At 39.1% G+C, this 20,655-nt stretch overlaps 1 protein-coding gene across 1 annotated transcript; it reads right to left on the bottom strand.

Annotated features, from left to right (window-relative positions):
• Positions 1 to 4: 4 nt before the first annotated feature.
• Positions 5 to 19,530, bottom strand: pals1b (protein associated with LIN7 1, MAGUK p55 family member b). The gene is made up of 14 exons (XM_008397483.3): positions 19,305 to 19,530; positions 16,424 to 16,892; positions 14,747 to 14,955; positions 12,268 to 12,345; positions 8,547 to 8,666; positions 8,213 to 8,374; positions 7,703 to 7,780; positions 7,429 to 7,612; positions 3,635 to 3,703; positions 3,488 to 3,559; positions 2,746 to 2,907; positions 2,145 to 2,347; positions 1,913 to 2,023; positions 5 to 1,777 (listed from the first exon to the last, which is right to left on the bottom strand). The coding sequence occupies exons 2-14, from the start codon at positions 16,749 to 16,751 to the stop codon at positions 1,601 to 1,603; spliced, it is 1,953 nt and encodes a 650-aa protein (XP_008395705.2). The 5' UTR covers positions 16,752 to 16,892; positions 19,305 to 19,530; the 3' UTR covers positions 5 to 1,600.
• Positions 19,531 to 20,655: the final 1,125 nt, after the last annotated feature.

Genomic DNA, 20,655 nt, shown 5'->3' with positions numbered 1-20,655 from the left:
AAAATATCTTTTCAAATCTTAATTTATTAACACTTTTGAAAAGTTGTGCTTAAGAATTACTTGGTTTTTTAAAGATTCAATAATATTAAGTCACGATTGTACAATACTGATGAAGAGCATCTCGACAATATTACGCAGCATTACACAGATAATGCTGTTGGGCACCATTAAAGTATATGGTGCCATGCAAATGCATTTATACTAATTCAACTTTATATTTTGTCACGTTACCACACACATCAATGTACTTCATTGAGATCTTGCGTATCACAAGGGGAACTCTTGTTTTAAAGCGTTCCCTTTAGGATTGAGACGACTTTTCTCTGGTCAGATCAGAGCAAAACAGAAGTTTTTGGGCTACAGAGAAATTGCTGCGTCTGGTAGAAAACTAACACGACACACTGTAGTTACGGTAAGCATGATAGTGGCAGCGTTATGATGTGGGAGTGATTTTATTTAGCTGGACCAGCCGCTAAATAGAACTCGGCCCCGAAGGACAGCCTGGTACAGGCTGAGGAGCTGGTTCACCTTCCAAGAGGAAAAAAAAAAAGCTTTAAACATGCAAAGATACCACAGAATGTGTTTGATTAGGGATGAACCCATTAATCGGAATAATTGTGATGAATCGTTTACAGAAATAATAGTCAACTAATTTAGTAATGGTTTATTTTTTATTCTAAAAATTTGTTGAATTCTTAAGGGGTTTTTTTTTGCAGTAAAATGTCTAATATTGTATTAAAAGGTTTAAGTGGTTACATGGAAAATCAGCAGAATATGCCATTTTTTGTATTAGATTAATCGTCAGCATAATCGATAGAATAATCAATTACTAAAATAACTGTTGATTGCAGCCTTACTTTAACGTATGCAGACCTAAATACAACTGAGAATCTGCGGCACGACTTTAAAATTCATATTCACAGCGAATCTCCTATTAATTTGATTTTTTTTTTTTTTGGCAAATGATAAATATCCCTTTTCATCTACTTCATGGTTATTTTCTAATTCGTGTTTATCTGTCTCATGAAATCCAAGGAAGTTATTTGACATTTAACGTGAAATGTGACAAAATGATGAAAAGTTCAAGAAGTATAAGAACCTTTGTAAGGCATGTGAGACACAATACCGATACTGAGACGCCAACAGCAGGTGGGAGACTTCACACTAAATCCAATGAATCTGTTTCTACTCTTTGCCTGATGATGTTTTGGCTCAATGTTTCACCAGAATGCCTTTAAAAACGTGTCAAATGTGCAATTTCTGGAGTAACAGTAAAATATTTCACCTCTCTGTCTAAAGAATATATGTTCACAATTATAAATAAATCAAAGAAATAGCATAGAAATGTATCTATCTGGAAAACAAAAGATTTTGCATAAAACTAAGACCTTAAACAGCCATCACAAAAATAGAAGAAAACAACCTACAAAAGACAAACATCAGTGTCTTGTCTCTGCAGCATCCCGTAACAATTAAGCTCCAAAAAAGGAAAAAAAAGAAAAAGAAATGTGCAAGTGAAAATTCAGTGTCGCTGTAATACTGTCCGTCTCCTCTTTACCTTCTCGTTCCCTGAGACTCTTCGTGTCTGAGACTCGTCGTCTTAGCAGAGCCAAGACGACGGCACCCACTGCGGCTCGGTGTCCAGTTTGTCCACTAGCCTCCGGAGCTCCTGGAACACCTGGTCTGGATCAAAGTTAACGACGGTCGCGTCGAAGAAGTGGCTGTAATTCAGCTCCATCTCGCGGGCTTTTTCAGTGACCTCCTTCAGCTCCTCCGGCTGGGAAAAGATGTCAGAAGTGACACTTCAAACGACTGGCGCGAACGTTGAAAGTGTGCAGGAGATTTCCACTTTTTCTGCTCTGATAATGGTCTCCAGAGGCAACCAGGCAGAAGTGTGTGAAGGTCAGCTTACTTTTAGTGTTTTCCCCTCAGTGGCCAGCAGGGTGCGGAGTCGCTCTTGAGAAGGAGGAGCGATGAAGACGACGTACGGCTTGAGGTTGGACGACCTCAGTACTTGCAAAGACTGGGAGGGAAAATCGAGGCAGAGAATATTAGATTAGATTTTACTAAAACGCACAAATTTGAAATATATGACGCTATCGTGACACTCAACAGTGATTGCTACATTAGAAACAAATATTCACCCTTGTGTGAAGGCAGAGCAGACAGACGCGTCCGGAGTTGACGACGTGTCGGACGGAGTCGGTGCTGGTGCCGTACAGGTTCTTCTCGTACTCCCCTGATTCGATGAACTTCCCTGCCGCCAAGTCGGCCTCGAAGGACGAGCGACTGACAAAGTGGTACTCGCGTCCATTTCGCTCATGTATCCTCGGGCTTCTGGTTGTGTCTAAGAGTTAAAAAGTGAGATGCGTTCAAATTAAAACTGGTTCCAGACTTTTCCAGGCTCAGCTTTTCAGATCTCTGTCCTAAGAAAAGAATTAAGAAGGAAACAAAGAAAGAAAGGAGATAGAAAGAGTGAAGGAAGGAAAGAAGCAAGGAGGATGAGCGGAAACAAAAACCAGAAAGGGAACAGGTAGTAAAGACGCATTTTCTTTTTTTTCCTTCATACTTATCCAGACCTGGAAAATACTGAAATCTAATCCCATACATTCCAGACTTTTCCAAACTTTAAAGGAACACAATAAGCTTCGACAGTAAATCTTGTTTTTGTTTTTGGAATTTTTTCTTGCTTGTGTGTTTATCCTCTGAAATCAGAGAAAACTGTCCGTCTGAGTGTGGACTTACGTGGAACAGCAACAGCAAACTTATCCGGCTCGAGGGACAAAAGTCTCCGCCGCAGCTCGTCATGGCCGCTGTTGGCCGGGCCGACCAGAGCTACGGGGCGTTTCCGATTAGCGGGCTGGTGGTACAGGGACATTTCCTCATAGGTCAGGACATCATTGTAGTCTGGGGAGACAGTTCAGGAAGGCTTACAGAAGCACCACTGACCCAACATGCACCTTGTGCTTTTAACCCGCCCGCTCTGCAGCTACTTTCAACCTTGACCCTCTTGCTGATGGCGGGAAAAACACAATAGAGAGTAAAGGTAAAAAAAAAAAAAAGATCACATTGTTTACAATATTGTTGTTCAATGAAAGTGTTCTATTTAAAGATGAGCAACTTCAGGTGTGTGTGTGTGTGTGTTTCCTTGTTTTAAAAGGTGTCTCTGCTGTGTGTGTGAACCCTAAAACTGCACGTCCCTCGAAGCCATTTAAGCTCCCGCTGATCCGGTCTGTGAAGGCAAGTCTAATCTGACTTGTGACACGACAAGTCTGGACAAGCTGCTGTAAGAAAGACGAGGTGTGTCAACTTCAGCTTATGTGTGGGCGTAATGCTAACAGCGGTGGATGTTTGGCTGCTGGCCAGCGCTGAAACCCTCTTTTTTACGCGCTTAATGAGGACTGATAGTGAGCTAAGTGTGCAGATAGCACTCGATCCGAAGCGAGCTCACGCCTCAAACCGCTAAAAGAAGTAAAGGACGTCTTACCAGTGTTTCTGGTCAAGGTCGATGTGTTCCTTCTTCTCAGTTTCTTGCTTTTCTTCGAACACCAAATCTTCCCTAACGCGGATAAGAACACACATTTTCGTTTCATGTTGTTGGACTGCTGGAAATGTTTACGTTTGCAGTTGTTACCTTGCTGCTCTCGACTTTTGTCTGGCGTCGTTTTCTTTAAACTCTCTCTCTGTTGCTGGAAACTTTTACCTGAAGTAAGACAAGAAAGAAATCCACAGAAACTAAATATCCAGTGAATTTGGAAAAGTTATTCATACATCTTGAATTTTTCCCACATCCTCTCAAAGGCCGCAAACCTTCATTGTTTTTGTTTTATTTCGTAAACCTACACAGAGCTTTGCATGGAAGGAGAAAGGTTCATGCTTTCCTTTTTTTTTGCCAAAAATTTAAAACATGCTTTAACTGTCTGGAAAGTGAAGCTTCTGCTAAAAAAAAATACCCTCAAACTGGACATACATTGAGCATTAATCAAGTCGTAAAAAAGATTCCCAGTTAGATTCAGGTCTGTAAATCTGTAAACTTTGACTGGTCCATTCTAACCCATTTAAGGTTGTTGACGGTGAAGTGTGTTGCCCAGTCCCAAGCTTATTGCACCCTCTAACAGTTTCTAATAGGATTGCCCATCTTCCCATCAGCTTCCACGTTCCTGCTGAAGATCAACAACCCCACATCATGATGCTGACACCACATGTTTACTACAGTCATATTGTTTTAAAATGTTCTACCCAAAGCTACTCAAGTGGCATAGTTTTAGCTTCACCTGGTTCAAATTCACTAAAGGAATGTTGCATTATTGCATTTTAGGCATTAAAATTTGCATTTTCTTATTTTAAAAAGCAACAGAATTATTTGTAATGGTAACATGGTAAAGGAAAAATCTGAAGAAAAATCTTCAGAAATTTGCAACCAATAAAAAAAAAATAAATCTGATTAATTGATATAATAATTGAATACTAAAATAAATGTTAGGTGCAGCAACAAACAGTGCCATGTTTTATATTTTGAACAATGAATATTCCTCTTCACAATTACGCACAAAATGTATTCTAATCTAGTACATAAAATCCCAATAAAAGTTTGTGACTGTAACGTGAAAAACTGAATTGGCATGAGTAACTTTGGAAAACACTGCACTGAAAGTGAACAAGCTAACATTACAAGTTGTTTGGAAGGCTCTGGTTTGTACTTTCTAAACGTCCAAGTAAAGAAACGAAAACAAAAGATGGTGAACTTTCCATTTTTAGCACTGAACTTTGTTTACTTAGACCCCCAACAGTGTCTGGGTCAGAGTGCAATTACAATTAATTCCTAGGTGTTTGTTTTAATCTGCTGGATGCGACAGATGGTACACAAATCTTTCCAGGAAAGAAGAGCCATGTTAACCGTTTGTCTCTTCAAACGCATTTGGAGTGAATAACCAATACTCTAAAATAATCTATCATTTGCAGCTCAGGTATTGAGCTATTAGCATGTATTTGTAGATATTATATCTATTTTATTTCAAGTAATACATTGTGGTACATTAGAAATCACCCACTTAAGCACAACTTTTAAAAGGCAAGTTTACTCCAGTAATTTGTACCAGTACTTTACAAACATGGTTCCCCGACAAGAAGGCAAAGACCAGTTTTTCACTGAACACATTATCCTGTGCTGCTAAAGGTGCCCTAAGTTAACATCTTGTCTTTACACGCCTACAGACAGAGAGATCTCCGCTATCCTATTAGGTTCACAGCAAGCCACCTGTGCGACACTGATCTAATAAAAGCTAATCATGTTTCATGTATTTCTCTCTGCTAAACAAACTCTCTTGAACGATCTCTGTTTTTCCCTCTGTGCTTTATTAGCATATTTACACGAGCAGGAGGATAAATATGAAAACATGCGGAAATGTACAGCTAACTAGCATCCAAAAGAGCTTTTTTCGGAACCCTAGTTTACTACACGAGAGTTAGATGTGATGTTATTCCTCCTTTGACTTTGGCACTAGCGTCAAGCTAACTTTTTTTTTTTTTTTTTTTTTTTTTAATAATAATAATAATAATAATAGATAAATAAAATAAGAAAAATCCAGAAGAGAAAAAAAAAAAAAAAAAAAAAAAAAAAAAAGGGGCCACAAGCAAAGAAACCGGGAGACAACTCCAAGACGTGTGCAACATGCAAACATGCGTCTATACAACCATGGGTACACAAACAGAGTCAGGACACGGACATTCAAAAGTGTACAGGTGGACGAACACTGTCAATAGCCAGAACCACAAGGAGCCATTGAGGCCGCCGGGCCGGGGCACAGGCACACACACATCAGAGCCAGCATCTTGCATGGCCCTCAGGCTCGAGGGAGGGCATCCAGTCTCTCAAAATAAAATAATAGAGGGGCCCAGGTTTTATAAAATTTTCGGATCGAACCTCTGACACAAAATTTGATCTTCTCTAACTTAAGGAACATGGTCAGATCTTTCAACCAGAGAGAAGCCTTGGGAGGGTGCTTTGATTTCCACGCTAAAAGTATTCTTCTTCGGGCGAGGAGAGTTGAAAAAGCCAGTACATTTTTAAAATCATGTGTTAATGATATACCCTCCCCTGGAACTCCAAAGATAGCCAATACAGCACTGGGTTGGATGCCTATTTCAAAAGCTTCAGATAGGATCTGAAAAACTGTAGACCAGAAGTTACACAGTTTGTTACAGGACCAGAACATGTGTGTTAAATTTGCCTTAGCTATATGGCAACGAGCACAGGTTTCACTGACTGTAGAATAAATCCTTGAGAGTCTGGCTCTGCTGTAATGAATCCTATGAAGAACCTTGAACTGAATAAGTCCAAGTCGAGCGCATGATGTTGACCCATTAACTCTATGCAATGCATGATCCCAAGTCTCATCAGAGATGTGTATTCCAAGTTCTTCTGACCATTCTGCTCTGATTTCATCGAGCTTTACTGCGTTGAGTGATGAGATGCTATTATAAATTTTGGAGATGAGACCTCTACAATGTGTAGGGGTTTGCAAGAGGATGTCCATTCCTCCCTTTGGAGGCAAGTTGGGAAAGCAAGGACTGATGTTACGAACAAAGTCTCGGATCTGGAGATATCGGAATAGGGAGGAATGCTGTAAACTGAATTTGGAGGAAATAACATCAAAGGTAGCGAAAACACCATTTATATAAAGGTCACTAAATTTACTTAAGCCTGCTCTCTGCCATTGGGCAAAGACAGGATCCAACATGGATGGCAGGAAAACATGATTATTACATATGGGACTGTAGATAGAGAAATTTGTCATATTGAAGTGTTGTCTGAATTGTGACCATATTTTTAGAGTGGAGATTAGCGTCAAGCTAACTTGTCATAATTCCATACAACCGTGTCATCATCTGGTCGGAGGATCAAGGTCAAAGCAGCACTCACACTGCCAGGTGGTTGTCATGATTTTCAAGCACTCTCCATTGCAAAAAAATAATAAATGAAATGTTTTTTTTTTTTTAAACCAAGTACCAAGTATTTTTTGTCTAGTTTCTAGTGCAAATATATTAGTACACTTGAAGGAAGACAAAACTTATAAATAACTGTTTTTAAGTAAATAATTTCTCAATATTCATAAAGTTATAGTTCCACTGTCAGATTATAGAATTTATAACTTGGGGAAAATATCTTGCTATAAATAAACTTCCAGTGGAACTAATACTTTTTCACCAATATCATGGAATTATTCAATTAAAACAAGCTCCTATTTCTCGCTGAACAGTTACTTGTAAACTAATTATTTGTCTTTTTATCCTGAAAATTTAAATTTGTTGTTATTGAAATACTAAACAATGAATGTGACCTTGTTAACTAGAAAAAAAAACATGTTTATTTCTGTTGGGTTTTTTTTTCATTGTCATTTTTTATAAAGAATGCCACAGAGAGATTACCAGGGATCAGGCCAGCCAGAGGCTGGTTGTCCTCGTCTCCATCCCTGTAGGCCTGCCACCAGTTGGGGTCATCCTGGCTAATGACATGGAGTACATCTCCTTTCTGGAAGGACAGACCCAGCTCCCGACACGGCACGAAGGGGTCATCAGAAGGATCGTAGTCAAAGTAAGCGCGCACATGCATCTGAGGAGACGGTTTACAACAACAAGTTTAGTGTTTGTTTGCATGCCAGTGACAGTTCTCACGCACACTCTCTCATCTTAATAGACTTACCACAGTTTGTCTGTGGGGAGCAGGTTTATTGTGAGAGCTCGGGATGAGGAGGAAGGTCAGAGTTCCCTGCATTTCTTGCTGTTGAGAGCATAAAGATGATTGGGTAATGCGCAACTTTAGTATTCACGGCCCTAAAACGTCTCACATTTGTCATGTTGATGTGATAGAGAGGTTAGTGGTTGTATTTTTCTTAGGTGGGTTAAAAAATGGCATTGTAATGTGTGAATGATCTGGGTGTAGTGACGGACTCAGACTTGAACGTTCAAAGACACATAAAGACAATTACAAAGTCGGTCTTCTGTCACCTGAAGAACATTTCCAGAATTAAAGGACTAGTGTCTTAGATAGATCTAGAAAAACTCATCCATTTGTTTATCTTTAGTCGTCTTGCTGCTGAAATGTGCTAAATAAATAAGCTTGACTTGACTTGTGAGTGCCTTTAATGATTCCATGGATTGAAGTAGGTGAAAAGTGCTTGTTACTTGACGTCATTCTGACAGTAATGGTTACCAGTAAGTCGTGCACTTCGTTGATGTGTTTTCCACGAATAGGAATGCCGTTGATCTCCAGGATCTCGTCTCCCTCACTGAGGAGTCCGCTCCGTTCTGCTGCGCCGCCTTTCACTACACGACTCACCACCACGTTGTCCATGTCATTACGCACTGTTGCACCCTGATAGCAACACATCCGATCACAAAACTGCTGTTAGAGGACACTAAATGATTACGCCGCTCTAAACAGAACGGACGCACAGTAAACGTTTGACAGATACAGTACAGGGCACTAAGGAAATAAAAGCTCAAAAGCCAGACAGTAACAGGAACTCAAACACATCATGTCTCACCAGTGGAGTGTCTCTGGCCTTCTGCAGCCGCACTAATTTAACTGTCTCTCCGAGGTACTGGGTCACGCTTTCCTCTGCGATTTCCTGCACCGCTACGCTGTCATGAGCTTGCATCAGTGCCTGCCATACGAACACACAGACAGACAATGAAAGGTTCCCTTTAAAATATAAGACAAGTCAGAAGCTAGCTTTAAAAGCAGTCGTCACACAAGCTGCAGGAGGTTTAAAGGAGTGATTCAATTCAACCTCAACCCTTGCCATCCTTTTTATACAGAGCTCTCCAAGCCAAGATCAGGACAGAGATTGCGCTTTTAGGTTATTTAACGTGACACACTTTTTAATGCAGCACAATTAATACACGTCACAGAAAATTACGCAGTTTCTTTGTCTTGCAGCAGAGGGACACAGAGAGAGCAGATGCAGGCTAAGTTTAGGCGTACGCACAATCCGTCTTAATCGCCCTCAGCATTTAGGAGTCAAAAGGCAGCACCACACATCAGTGAGCACCGCCGGTGATTTCATATGCTTAAAAACAAGGTGCTTCAGGTTTAGAAATCAAAGGAAAGAAGAGAAGTGGTCTAGCGAGAACCTCCATCCTCCACTACACGGCTAAACTATTTTAGATGTGACGTTGTTCATGAAATTTTCTGCTTCCCGAAGAAACTGACATAATGCGTTCTAATTTCAACGGCGTGAGAGGGTTTCACACCTCACCAGAGCGCCCTGCTGGCTGTGTGTTTCTGACTCAGTGGACAGGTTTATGGGACAGTGGGAGGTTGGCAGTTCACACGGTCACATGGGTCAAATATCTGTCCTCTGGTGCTCCACTGGCTGAGCCTAAACATTACACCTGAGGACTTTTCTCACCTGGCTGTCTAATGGATGATGGTTGTTTGAAAATGGTACTTTATTTCTCCTATATAGGGATTCCCGAAGCCAAATACAGAATCTGAAGAAATACAATTCAAGCATCTGTTTCATTTTTTTTTAGGTGCAAACAACATAATAACTCCTCAAACAAATTAGCTTCACAATGTTGTATTTTGTAGAATGTCTTAAAAACATTTTAGGTAACAAGGTTATCATGTAGTAGTTCTTGAGCATCACCCAGTTTTATTGTCCTTTGTCCTCACATTGACCCAATGGGATACTGCTATTAGTTTGAGATAATAAACTGATGGAAAATCAACCCAACAAAATAAAAATAAAATCTTATGACAAAAACAAGTCAATGAATTTGTTATTATTGAGATACGAGCTCAAATTTGTATGTTTTTAAATAACAATATAATAAAATCAACGAAACAATTCAAAGTTGCAATCTTGTTTTTGCAACGTTGACAATATATGCTTGAGATATAATAACTGGTCATTTGGGCTCAATAATACAAATTTCTCTCTGCACATTTCTTGTCTGATGACAGTGAATAAAAGAAAATAGTGCCACAAAAATTGTAAAAAAAAATTATTGTTATATAGCTCACAGCATACTGAAATGAGAAATACAATCAACAAGATTAAGTCATCTTGTTAAGGTTATAGAATAATGAAACTATTATGGCAAAATGAGCTCAATATTTCAATTTCTAAAGGTAGTAAGTAATATCTATATAATACAGTGACGTGCGATGAGGTTCGTAGCTGGTGAGGCACCGACTTAATTATAATCGGATTTACAAATCTAGACCCCCTGCATGTTATTGTTTACGTAAGGAAATTTTGCGCATGCGTACAATGCTGGAGGGCAAAAAGACATGTGACGCTTAGCCGCCGCAGGATAATTCCGTTATCTCAGTCAAACTTAGACATGTACATATTATTAATTAACAGCAAAGGGAGAAACCGTTAAAGTACAACTCAAAACCACGTCTTTCTCGCTCTCTGTATCAGCGCAGCTACTGTATGCCTAGCTCGCTATTACTGTCTCTTACTCTGCAGTTGTGGAGTCACAATGTCTGGGTTCATGAGCGCCCCCAGCGATGAGGCATGAGAACTGCCTGCCTCACCTCGAATCTGCTCTCTGCCGTTTCTGATCGCTCCTCTGCACACGAAACACGTTACACACACAGTTGGTGATAATAAAAACGCAGTACATTAAATACATAAGCTAAATTATGGAAAATCAGTTCATACATTAAATGTTTTTAACCATTTAATTGGCGACGTACAGACAGGAGGAGCATGCTCTCATAGAATGGCAACCGGTGCAGTTAGTGAGAGGTTGCGCAATCCCAGGTGAGGCTCAGCTCACTGCTGCCACACCGGCTTTGCTTCCAAGCATTTGAATGGGAAAATGTGAAAATTCAGCAATTTTGAAGAAAAAAAAAAATCAGACTTGGTTAAATTAAATGAAAAATAGATACTTTATAGTACAAACCACAGGGTGAAAATATCTTTCTAAATAATTTTATTATTATATATTATTTTTCCATGATGACAGGTGAGGCTCTGCCTCACCTGCCTCCCCTGACCGCATGTTACTGATTTAATATAACTTTATATAAATAACATCTATGTATTACTTTTTGGTTTATTAGTTATTGCCTGGAAACTCATAGAAGGTGCAGAGATACATGCAGTTTTCATGTTGTGTATAGTTTTGAAGCTTATTCTGCTGCAAATCCACTGATACAAGACGTCAAATACTATTTGAAATGAACAAAATTACAAGGAAAGTCTGGAAAGAAAGAAAATGCGTAGCAACTCTGTGATCAATGCCAAAAATGTAATTGCACTAATGCAGCAAGTTGCATCAAGAATAGAAACTTATTTCTCCCAAGTTTTGCAAATAACAAAACAAGACATTTCACTGTGGATTCTTTACTAAACAGATACCAGCAAAGTTAAAGCTCTTAAAGTTAAACTTCAGGCATGTCCTGACGAGTAGGTAAAAAGAAGTAAATCTAGTCCTCATGCAGATAAGCTATAACAACGCAAACTGCACACACCTGGGCGCTTCTCTCAAGTGAAGATGAGGAAGTAGGAGACAGATACTTTATAAACAGCTACAAAATATTGTCCTAAATATGTTTGTTATAGTATTATAATTGAAATGATAATACTATAACATGCAACACATATTTAACAAAGAATAACGAACAATTTAAATTATTATAGAAAAAACACCCTTTTCTTGAAAAACTACATCTGGGTGATGGATACGGTTTTGCAAAGATAAAAAAAGAAGTTGCATTTTCGTTTAATAGTAGGAAAAACTTAACAAAATATATTTTGCAGAACTTGCCTTTTCTAAAACCAACTATAATCAACTTTCAAGCAAAATAAGGAATGAGTGACAAAAAGAAATAAAACAGTACAAATCAAGTTACACAAATATGCAAAAATAATTATCCCGTATCTTTAAATGTTCTGGAGCACATGAATGAAATTCATCCAAACTATGATAAGCAGTATTACCTCATCACTGAACTTGTCAAGAATAAGAAGGGAGAGGACATTTAAAACTTCACAGCTGCCTTTCAGGCATCAAGACGTTAATTTGCTAAACCATGACCTCTGCCTTCCCAGTGGAAGGTGCAGGAGAAACAATTACCCTTTTGGAGACAGCCGTGTATAACATTAATTATATTTCCAGCAGTCTAATTACTAGAATATTAACTAAATAAATGAGCTGGCCTACGAGGCTCTGCAGACGAGCGAGACACACTTATGTTGCCTTTTAATCGTATTATATGTTAAGAAAGGGTCGCTGATCTCTGACCTGGAGATGGGGATTGGTGAGCAGCGCGCTGAGCTCCAAACCTTCCTTTTGTTGACTTGTCTGGAGGATCCTTTGGACCTGAGCAAAGACACAGTACAGTGAGATAAATCTGCCACTGCCACCTTTTTAAGCATAAATTCATTTATTCTCTTTAATATTTCCTCTTTGCATTTTCTCCCCTTCTTCTGTTCTCGTCTTTGTCCTTTTTTTGAATTTAGCAATAAAATGGATAATAAATGTAGCAATGTCAAACTAACACTGTTGAGTATGATAAACAAATACTAATTAATGCCTCATTGTACAATCAAATAAGTTGGGTAAATTATTTTATTTGGATAGAATATCTGACACATAAATTTTTTTTTCAACTGTTACTTATTGCCAATTTTGGCAGGAGAAGTCTTCCATACACCCCGCCTAAATATTATTATTTTTTCACCAACTATTGATCTCACATCATTCGTTCATTTAATTTGATTGGTCCTACCCAACATTCTTTATTCAATTGGCAAATATTCAAAATTAAAAATAAAAAATAAAAACACCCATTCCTGGCCATTTTAGCCGCGTGCCGGTAACGTTTGTGGGAAACAGGTCCATCTCACTGCTTTGTCAGAACATGTGCAGTCACAGATTATTCACTTGGCTACACTCTAATAGTTCACAGTAGGATTTCCACATTCCAGCTGCACCAAAGCTGGATCTTTCTCTTGAATAAACAAAACAAACAAAAGAGATGTATCAATTCTTCTTGTTCATGTGTGTTCATGTATGAATGCTGCAAATATTAATGTTACAATCCCTTCTGAATTATATTGACCATTTTTAGCTTTAGAAGTCTGTCCAGTGGATCTGGGATGTTTTTTTATTTGTCCACTGTGCTGCGTGTTTCTATTTTAGATCACACGGTTCTAGTGTTGTCAGGCAAATTGGTCTTTTCTTACTCTGCCCTTCGGCCTCTTCATCTCTTGTTCGGAGCTTAGTTCATCCATTACACTAATCAAAGCTCTCACTAACAAGGTGACGCACTTCCCCCTCCCCCAGCAGCAGAGCTGCACCTCAGCCCGGCCTGCTGTAAGCTGCTGGAGTTTCTTTTTCTGGCTGCGCAGATCCTGGCCCTCGTCCTGCGGTGTGCTCCACTGCTCAGCCAGCACAGAGGGCTGCTGGGAGATTAGTTTACGAAATGGCCAGGGCGAGTATCACAGAACGCAGGCAGTTAGTTTAGTTTCACCACAGCTGAAACACTCTGTGTCTGATGTGTGAGTTCATACTTAGTCTCTGCATGTGTGTGCAGGCTGTTTGTTTTGAAATCAGTCCTGTGATGACTGAGCTAACAGTCATCTACCACTGCTGACTGCTCTGGATGACAGACTGTTTAGTTAAAACTACTACAAGTCTAGCTGGAAGCTGGAGATAAACTGCAACCAAGCTGGCTGTGTTGAAGACTCCGTATTACCACTGGTCATTCATATTTTTCATGTTGAAATGCCACAGATGCCGTCTATGGATCACTTTTAAATTTTATTCAGCAATGGCAGCCGACGGGACTGTCGGCTGCCATAGCAAGATGAACAAAGCTAATAGAGAAAAAGAAGGCAGTGACGTTTTGTAAAGCATTGACGGCAACGTCCTGTAGAGAAGTTTGTTTGGATGTGAAGTTAGAATTGGGAGTGTCGCATATGTAACGTGATGTGGCTCAGTGGAACAGATGTCATTCATAATTCCATAATTATGGAATTGTTTACATCCGATCTGGCTTCTCCTGGTGCAGAATTATGATACATGTCTCACGTCAATGATGTAAAAGTTCAGACTGCAGACTCTTTGAAAACAATCGGACACGTATCCGTTTTAGTATCACATAGTATTTTTTCGGGTTAAAAAAAAAGATTTAAAAATATGGATCAAGAATATTTATGTGCTTGCCATAAAAAGTCAGATTAAGCATATGGACAAAACAAAACATCGGATTTGTTTGGCACTCGCCTGCTGTGTCAACATAGCCACATGTAGCTGGAGCCTAACATGGATCTGCTGTGTTACTCCTAACAACTCGCATCATAATTTCTGTTTTTCAACAATAACTGTGCTGTGGTTATTTTTGAACATCTCCCATGCAGCATGGCTCACTTCGCTGTCATTTTCTGTGCTAATGATGGAATCCAAAACGAAAACAGCAACTGACAGCAATCACAGTGAAACATATCTTCATTCTTGCCATGTGGCTCCAATTTTCTTCCTATTTTCCTTCTTTTGCGTCACTTTTTCGCTATTAGACACACTCACAAAAAAAGCATCAAAGTCAAACTAACAGGTCCCAGACCAGATGCAGAATCGTTTCACCAGCTGGGACCCAGAACTTTTTATAACCTACAAAACTGACAAGACAGAAATATAACATATTGTGATTCAATAATTTGGACCCAGTTACATTGAATTGCAAAGCCTAAATAAATCTGCAACATGGATAGTTGAATACCTCCTGGCAGAGATCCTGTGCTTGTACTGTCAGAGGTGAGGTGGGACTGATCCTGCTTGTCTGCTGGGACAGGACACTGTAGATTGTGTAGGCATTCCTGAATTCCTCCTTAGCAAGGAGTTGCGTTATCGCCTCCACATCCTGCTGGCTCTGAGAGTCACTCAGGCTGTGCTGGACCCACTTCAGAACCTGTAGTAGTTCCTCCAGTTCTGACAAACGGGTGCAGAGAAAGGAACCAGATGATGTTGGAAGAAACAGAATAATAACAAAAAAATCAGAAATAACGAGGTATTTATGCAAATATTTTCTACAAGTAAAATAATAGTGACATCCAAGCTCTCACATGTTTTCTGATAAAGCTTTAGTGCAAAATTTACAAACTTTAGCTTTAAAATTAGCTACTTTAGGAGCTAATTTTAGCTTGCCTTGGCAAGTTTATTTCAGTTTGCTTTAAGAGTCCGAGCAAACTAAAACTGTCGATGAATTGATCAATCAGCTAAAGATAGAAATTAGCCAGTTCTCTCCTACTTCAGCCTGAGCGATCAAATGGGCATGTGTCATTGTTATTACATTTGAGGCAACTAGAAACTTCCCCCATTTTCAGTTTACAAGGGCATCAATTATCAGCATGTACTTTTTCCAGTTTAATAAAAAGTAGAAAAAAGTAATAAATAAACACAGGTAGTGTTCCTTATGGGTTTAAAAGTTGAATCTCTATGACAGAACCTGCAGCGGATTTGTTACTTTTATGGGTTAATATCATTGGGATCAAAAAACTGAGATTTTTCAAAATTTTGAGTAGCATGTTAGAAGAAGCCCCTAAATCAGTAAAAGACAGGACAAAAAACTGATCTGTTTATCTCCAAAGAAAAGGGTTTGCTAGAAAGTTAGATGGTTATGTCAGTATTTTCCAGTTCAGAAGCTTAAAAGATTTTACACCAGTGGTGCCCAAAGTGGGTCCTCGAGGTCTGTCATGCTGCATGTTTTGTTCTCTCCCTGGTTTAGCGCACCTGGATCAAATGAAGCCCTAAGAAGAACATTGACAAGCTGAAAAGGCTGTTACTGCCACCAGGGAGAGAACTAAAACGTGTGTGACGTCATGCAGGAAGCCGGCCGTTGAGGACTGACTTTGGGCACCACTGCTTTACACAGTTGAATATGTTGAATGTTCTTCCAGTAAGTTTTTAGAATAAATTTTAGAATTTACACCAGATTCTGTCAAAACGTCTTTTTTTTATTAATTAAATTGAAAAAAAAAAACAAGTTTAGCTGTTAAATGACTTGATTATTCAGTGAGAATCTAAGCTGCTTCTCATCAAATTATCGCCTTTCATGAAAAAAAAAAAAAAGCATTGGATTGGCTCAGCCTAAAAGGTTATTCCTAAATATATGACTCCTCCATCCTTTATTGTCCTAGAACAATGTGGTTTAAAATAAAGAGTGGGACTCTCAGATAGCCAATAAAACACAGACCCCCTCCCCCGCTTCTGCTCTGCCTATTCACTGGTTATTGTTTTTGGCTCCTTTTGTTTTCACAGATTTTTTCGTAAAGCCTCTATTCTTCCCTGACCTCCATGACTCTTTTCCTTTCAAACCTTCCTTCCTTCCTCATTTAACCTCTACAACCCTCTCGAAAACATCCCAACAATCACTGCTGCTCTAACCTACGGTACTCACCCACCACAGGATCTAGGCAGGTCACTTTATTGGTAGCCTTTTCCTTCCCCTCGAAGGTGGGATTGTCAATGCCGATCTTTGGGTTCTCTGACAGCTTCTTGAGCCTCAGCGAAGCGTTGGGATCGATGTCATGCCTCCCCTTGCCCTCTTCCTCCCGCCGCTTCCTCAGCTCCTCCTGGTAATGCTGGATCCTCTCCATGTGGGAGCTGCAGTGTGGGGATTTGTTGAGGCTGCCTTCCTGCCCCGGACAGTCCACAGCCCGCTCCCTGTGGCTCACGGCCGGAGCGGAGGCCTCTTGCACATAACCATTTGTACGGGATGCAATCATCCCTGTTGCACCAGGGTACAGTTCAAACCACCCCAGCCTTTCCTGAGGTCTGCTGGAGCTTTATGAGGAACTACTGCTGAACTTAAGAGTCACAAGACCCCCATTGTGGGATATTGTCCTTTGTTCTGTTCCTGTGATGTCCTGGGATACAAACACAACAACAGATTTTTTTCTTGAACACAGTTTACACAACAAACTCAGACTGAAACGTCAGGAATGCATTACTAAGTAAGTAACTAAGGTTTATTTATAAAAGGCTGCTGCTACTTTCTCTCTCCACCTTAAGCATGAGATTGAAAACTTTCAGAAACAGGGATGGTTGGGAAGATATCGATGTGTTTGAAGAGGATTCAATGTTTTCTTGAATGCTGTTGATTTCCTAAAAAGGGCACATGTTAATTTTGATTAAATTTTAACATGTAATTTTTTTTAAAAAATGCAATTAATCACATTTTTATATACCTGCAAAAGTCTCGAGCCAAATCTTTGCATTCACGTGTTCATAGTACGCCTGTGGCGCACAAGCAACGTCCACAACAGCAATAAACAAAAATGATGCTCATTTTGGCAATGTAGGGGTTAAATTACAGACCCTCCAATTAACTTGATTAAAAATTTGAATAAAGTCCCACAACTAATTAAGATCAAGTCTTACTCCAGTTTACTCTTATTTGTCCACTAATCATGGTAAGAACAGAGAGTACTTTCTGGCCTCCATCACCTTTAATTCTCTCCTCTGTAGCCTTATCCAGCCATTTGTTTTGCCATGCTTGTTCCCAACTTTCCACCACGTTGTAGTTATCACTACTTGACTGACCACTGTTGTGACTTTTATAGATTAGGGCCTATTTTAAGGGATACTACACACAAATCTGGATTTGAGAGTCTGACTAAGGCACGTTGATGTGAGGCTTCCTTTAGGTCAATTTGTGCAAAGAAGAAGAAAACAGAATTATCTTGTGATTGGTTAGCTCGTGTGCCAAAATCACTAACATTCCCCAAAATTAAATGGCCTTATTTTACAGCAAATCTTTAGAGCTAATAACATCGGGTACGTCTGTCACCGCGTCTACTAAACCCCTCCCCTACGGAGGCATTTAGCAGTATTTAGTGTGGCCAGGTACTGCTGACAAACAGCAGAGACTGCCAGGAGGCCATCTGTTCTCGTGGGCTTAATTAAGCTTGGGATTTCGGTGGCCACAGAAGGCCTGGGAGGGATGCTGCGAAGGGAGAGAGAGAGAAAGAGAGACAGAGAGAGAGAGAGAGAGAGAGAGAGAGAGAGAGAGATCCGCCAAGGTAGAAGTGACACCAACATAAACACACACTGCGAAGAAAGATTTGGGCCAAAAGCAATGAGTCCTGTGCAGAATTTCAGAAATTATAATCATAAATGTCTGTGAAATACAATAAGAAATTGTTATGCCATATGTTAAGTGGTCAAATAGTATCACAAGGTGTATGGGATGAGATAACAAAAGCTAATAAAAATGTAAATAAAATCTGTCTGCATGAGCTCATGCAAGACTACATATTTTAATCTTGTATGAGACTAAAATATCATATCAAGGCACGTTCCCATCAGGCATGTGGGAAACACGGCAAAACACATGGGAAAAGGTGCTCTCATGATCTGAGACCAGAATCAAATGACAAACATTTAAATTCCTAAAATAAACCACTGTTTTTATTCACCTTATTTACATGCACAAGAACAGCAAAAATGTCAAAACAAGCTATTTAGCTATTTACAAGTACTTAATTTGATCATATTTGTGATTACTTTAGATTATTTTGGAATTATTACCCTTACTCTTTTTATAGTTTTTTTTTTTTAAAATACTAATTTCCAATGTTTTCCTCCTAAAATACAGAATTGTCTACTCATCTGTTTTATGTTCCTGTTTTTTTGTCTTGGTTTAATCATCTCCAGTTTTTCTTTCCGTATGCTTTCAATCTCTGTAAAACATTGTTACAGGTTTTGATTGATTTAGTAAATAGTGTTAATCTCTTAGTAAAACATAAATAAAGTAAATAAGAAACCGAATGACATACCAGCAAAGAGGTTAGAAATTAAAATCGATGGAGAAAATAAGTTATAAAAAGATAACTGACATCTAATATTGTTATTAATTATATTAAAAAGTAGGCTGTGTAAACAATCATTACTATGAGAGAAGAAACTAAACTTTGACATCACAATAATTTTTTATAGTTTTTTATACTATTTTATACCCTTCGAGTTCTTGTGACAAACTTTCTGTTCTTGTAATATTGCTTCATCTGAAATTGTTCTGTGATTTAACAACTAGTTGCTTGTTGGAGTAATTGTTATAAAATACGACCTGAGGTAAACTTATGCTTTGGTCAACATATAAAAAAAAAAAACTCACTGAAAATAAGCTGCTCGTCTTAAACGTATGTTTAGATTTATTTTTACTTTTCTGCGCCAACGTGGGACCTAGCATAGCGGAGGAGACCTAGCATTGTCCCGCTAACTCTGCACGACAGGACGGCAGCTGTCCCGTAAAGATGTTTTAAGATTGGGTGACTCACCTCCTGAATACCAGCGAGCTTCTTGAGCTTGTAGTAAGACAAAGTCGTTGTTTAATTGTCCAGCTTTATTCATGCAGAGATAAACTGAAAAACTTCCTCAACTTCCTACTCAGTCTGAACGGGACGCGTCCGACAGCTACGAGCACAAAAAGGACATTTGTGGCTGCTGCTGCTGCCGTTGGTGGAGCTGCACCGGTTGTTGTGAGTCGTTTCCTTGGCAACAACCATAGCACCACAGCGCCTCCTCCAGGTCAATCACGTAATAACTCCGCTTTGTTAAAAAAATGAATTGAGATTACAATTTAAATGACAAATACGTCCTTTTGAAAAATATGAGAAGAAAATTAAACATAAACAAAAATAAATAATATGGTAGTTATATTGCAAATGCTTAGATAAAGCAAACACTGCTGAATATACACATGGCATGGCACACAGTTTTTATTAAAAGTGAATATATACATGTATATATTCACTGAGGAAATATTTCACCAGTTAGATTAACTTCCTCAGGCCTGCTTTAACTAGTCACATCACTTCATTTATCTTTTTATCTCAATTGCTCAGTATATTCAAGAATATTAGACACACATGGTTTTCTATAATACATAAAGACTTGGTTCCCTTGGTAGTGTAAAAGAATTACTCTTCATTTCTGACTGTCATCTTATTGATCCTCTTGCATTTACTCCATTTTTATCCGTCATCATAGTCAAATGTCTACTTTCTTGTCATGACATTATTAACAATCTCCACCTAACACATGGCATGGCACGTGTTTGTAAAATGTGCTGTCATTTTACAAAATGGCAATATAAATAGAAATTTATAGAATTAAAAGGAACAGTCCACCAACTATTGACTTAAAAAGGTGCATAATTTTCTTTTCACTAAACAATTACGAACTACGTTTGTGGGTGGTTTGCTGTTGGAAGGTCTAAGATGGTCCCTAGTATTAATTTCCACAGCTCCATTCCTTATGGTCACCATAGGTTTGCCCTCACTGGCTTCCAGTGAAATCCTTTTCTGCGGAGTCGGCAGTACAATGTTTTTCAAGAAGCTGATACGCGACACACGGGCTTGCTGCATGTTCATTACCTTTGACAGACCCTTTCCACGTACAGGTGGTTACCTGTCTGATCCTGCCAGTACCATTAACTTGTCTTAAAAAGTAAGCCATTCAGTTCTAAGAACACATAATTGGGACAGTGAAGCTCCAAATGACTGTTTGTGAGCCATCTGATTACTACGTTCTTACCTGAGCAGCAATTACTGCCTACAATCTAGTGCTGACCTCATGTTATGGGTGGAGTCTGAATGAGACTGAAAACTGTGTGTGTCCCTTCACTTT

This window comes from Poecilia reticulata, chromosome 21 (genome assembly GCF_904066995.2).
Source record: "Poecilia reticulata chromosome 21, P_reticulata-male-v2, whole genome shotgun sequence".
Lineage (NCBI taxonomy): Eukaryota > Metazoa > Chordata > Actinopteri > Cyprinodontiformes > Poeciliidae > Poecilia > Poecilia reticulata.
This window is presented reverse-complemented; position numbering and strand designations above follow the sequence as displayed.

Coding starts and splice junctions, on each gene's coding strand:
- pals1b (XM_008397483.3), bottom strand. CDS start 16,751: ATGATTGCATCCCGTACAAATGGTTATGTGCAAGAGGCCTCCGCTCCG. Junction 14,956..16,423: donor CTGCCTAGATCCTGTGGTGG/GTGAGTACCGTA, acceptor CCCGTTTGTCAG/AACTGGAGGAACTACTACAG. Junction 12,346..14,746: donor CACAGGATCTCTGCCAGGAG/GTATTCAACTAT, acceptor GTCTTTGCTCAG/GTCCAAAGGATCCTCCAGAC.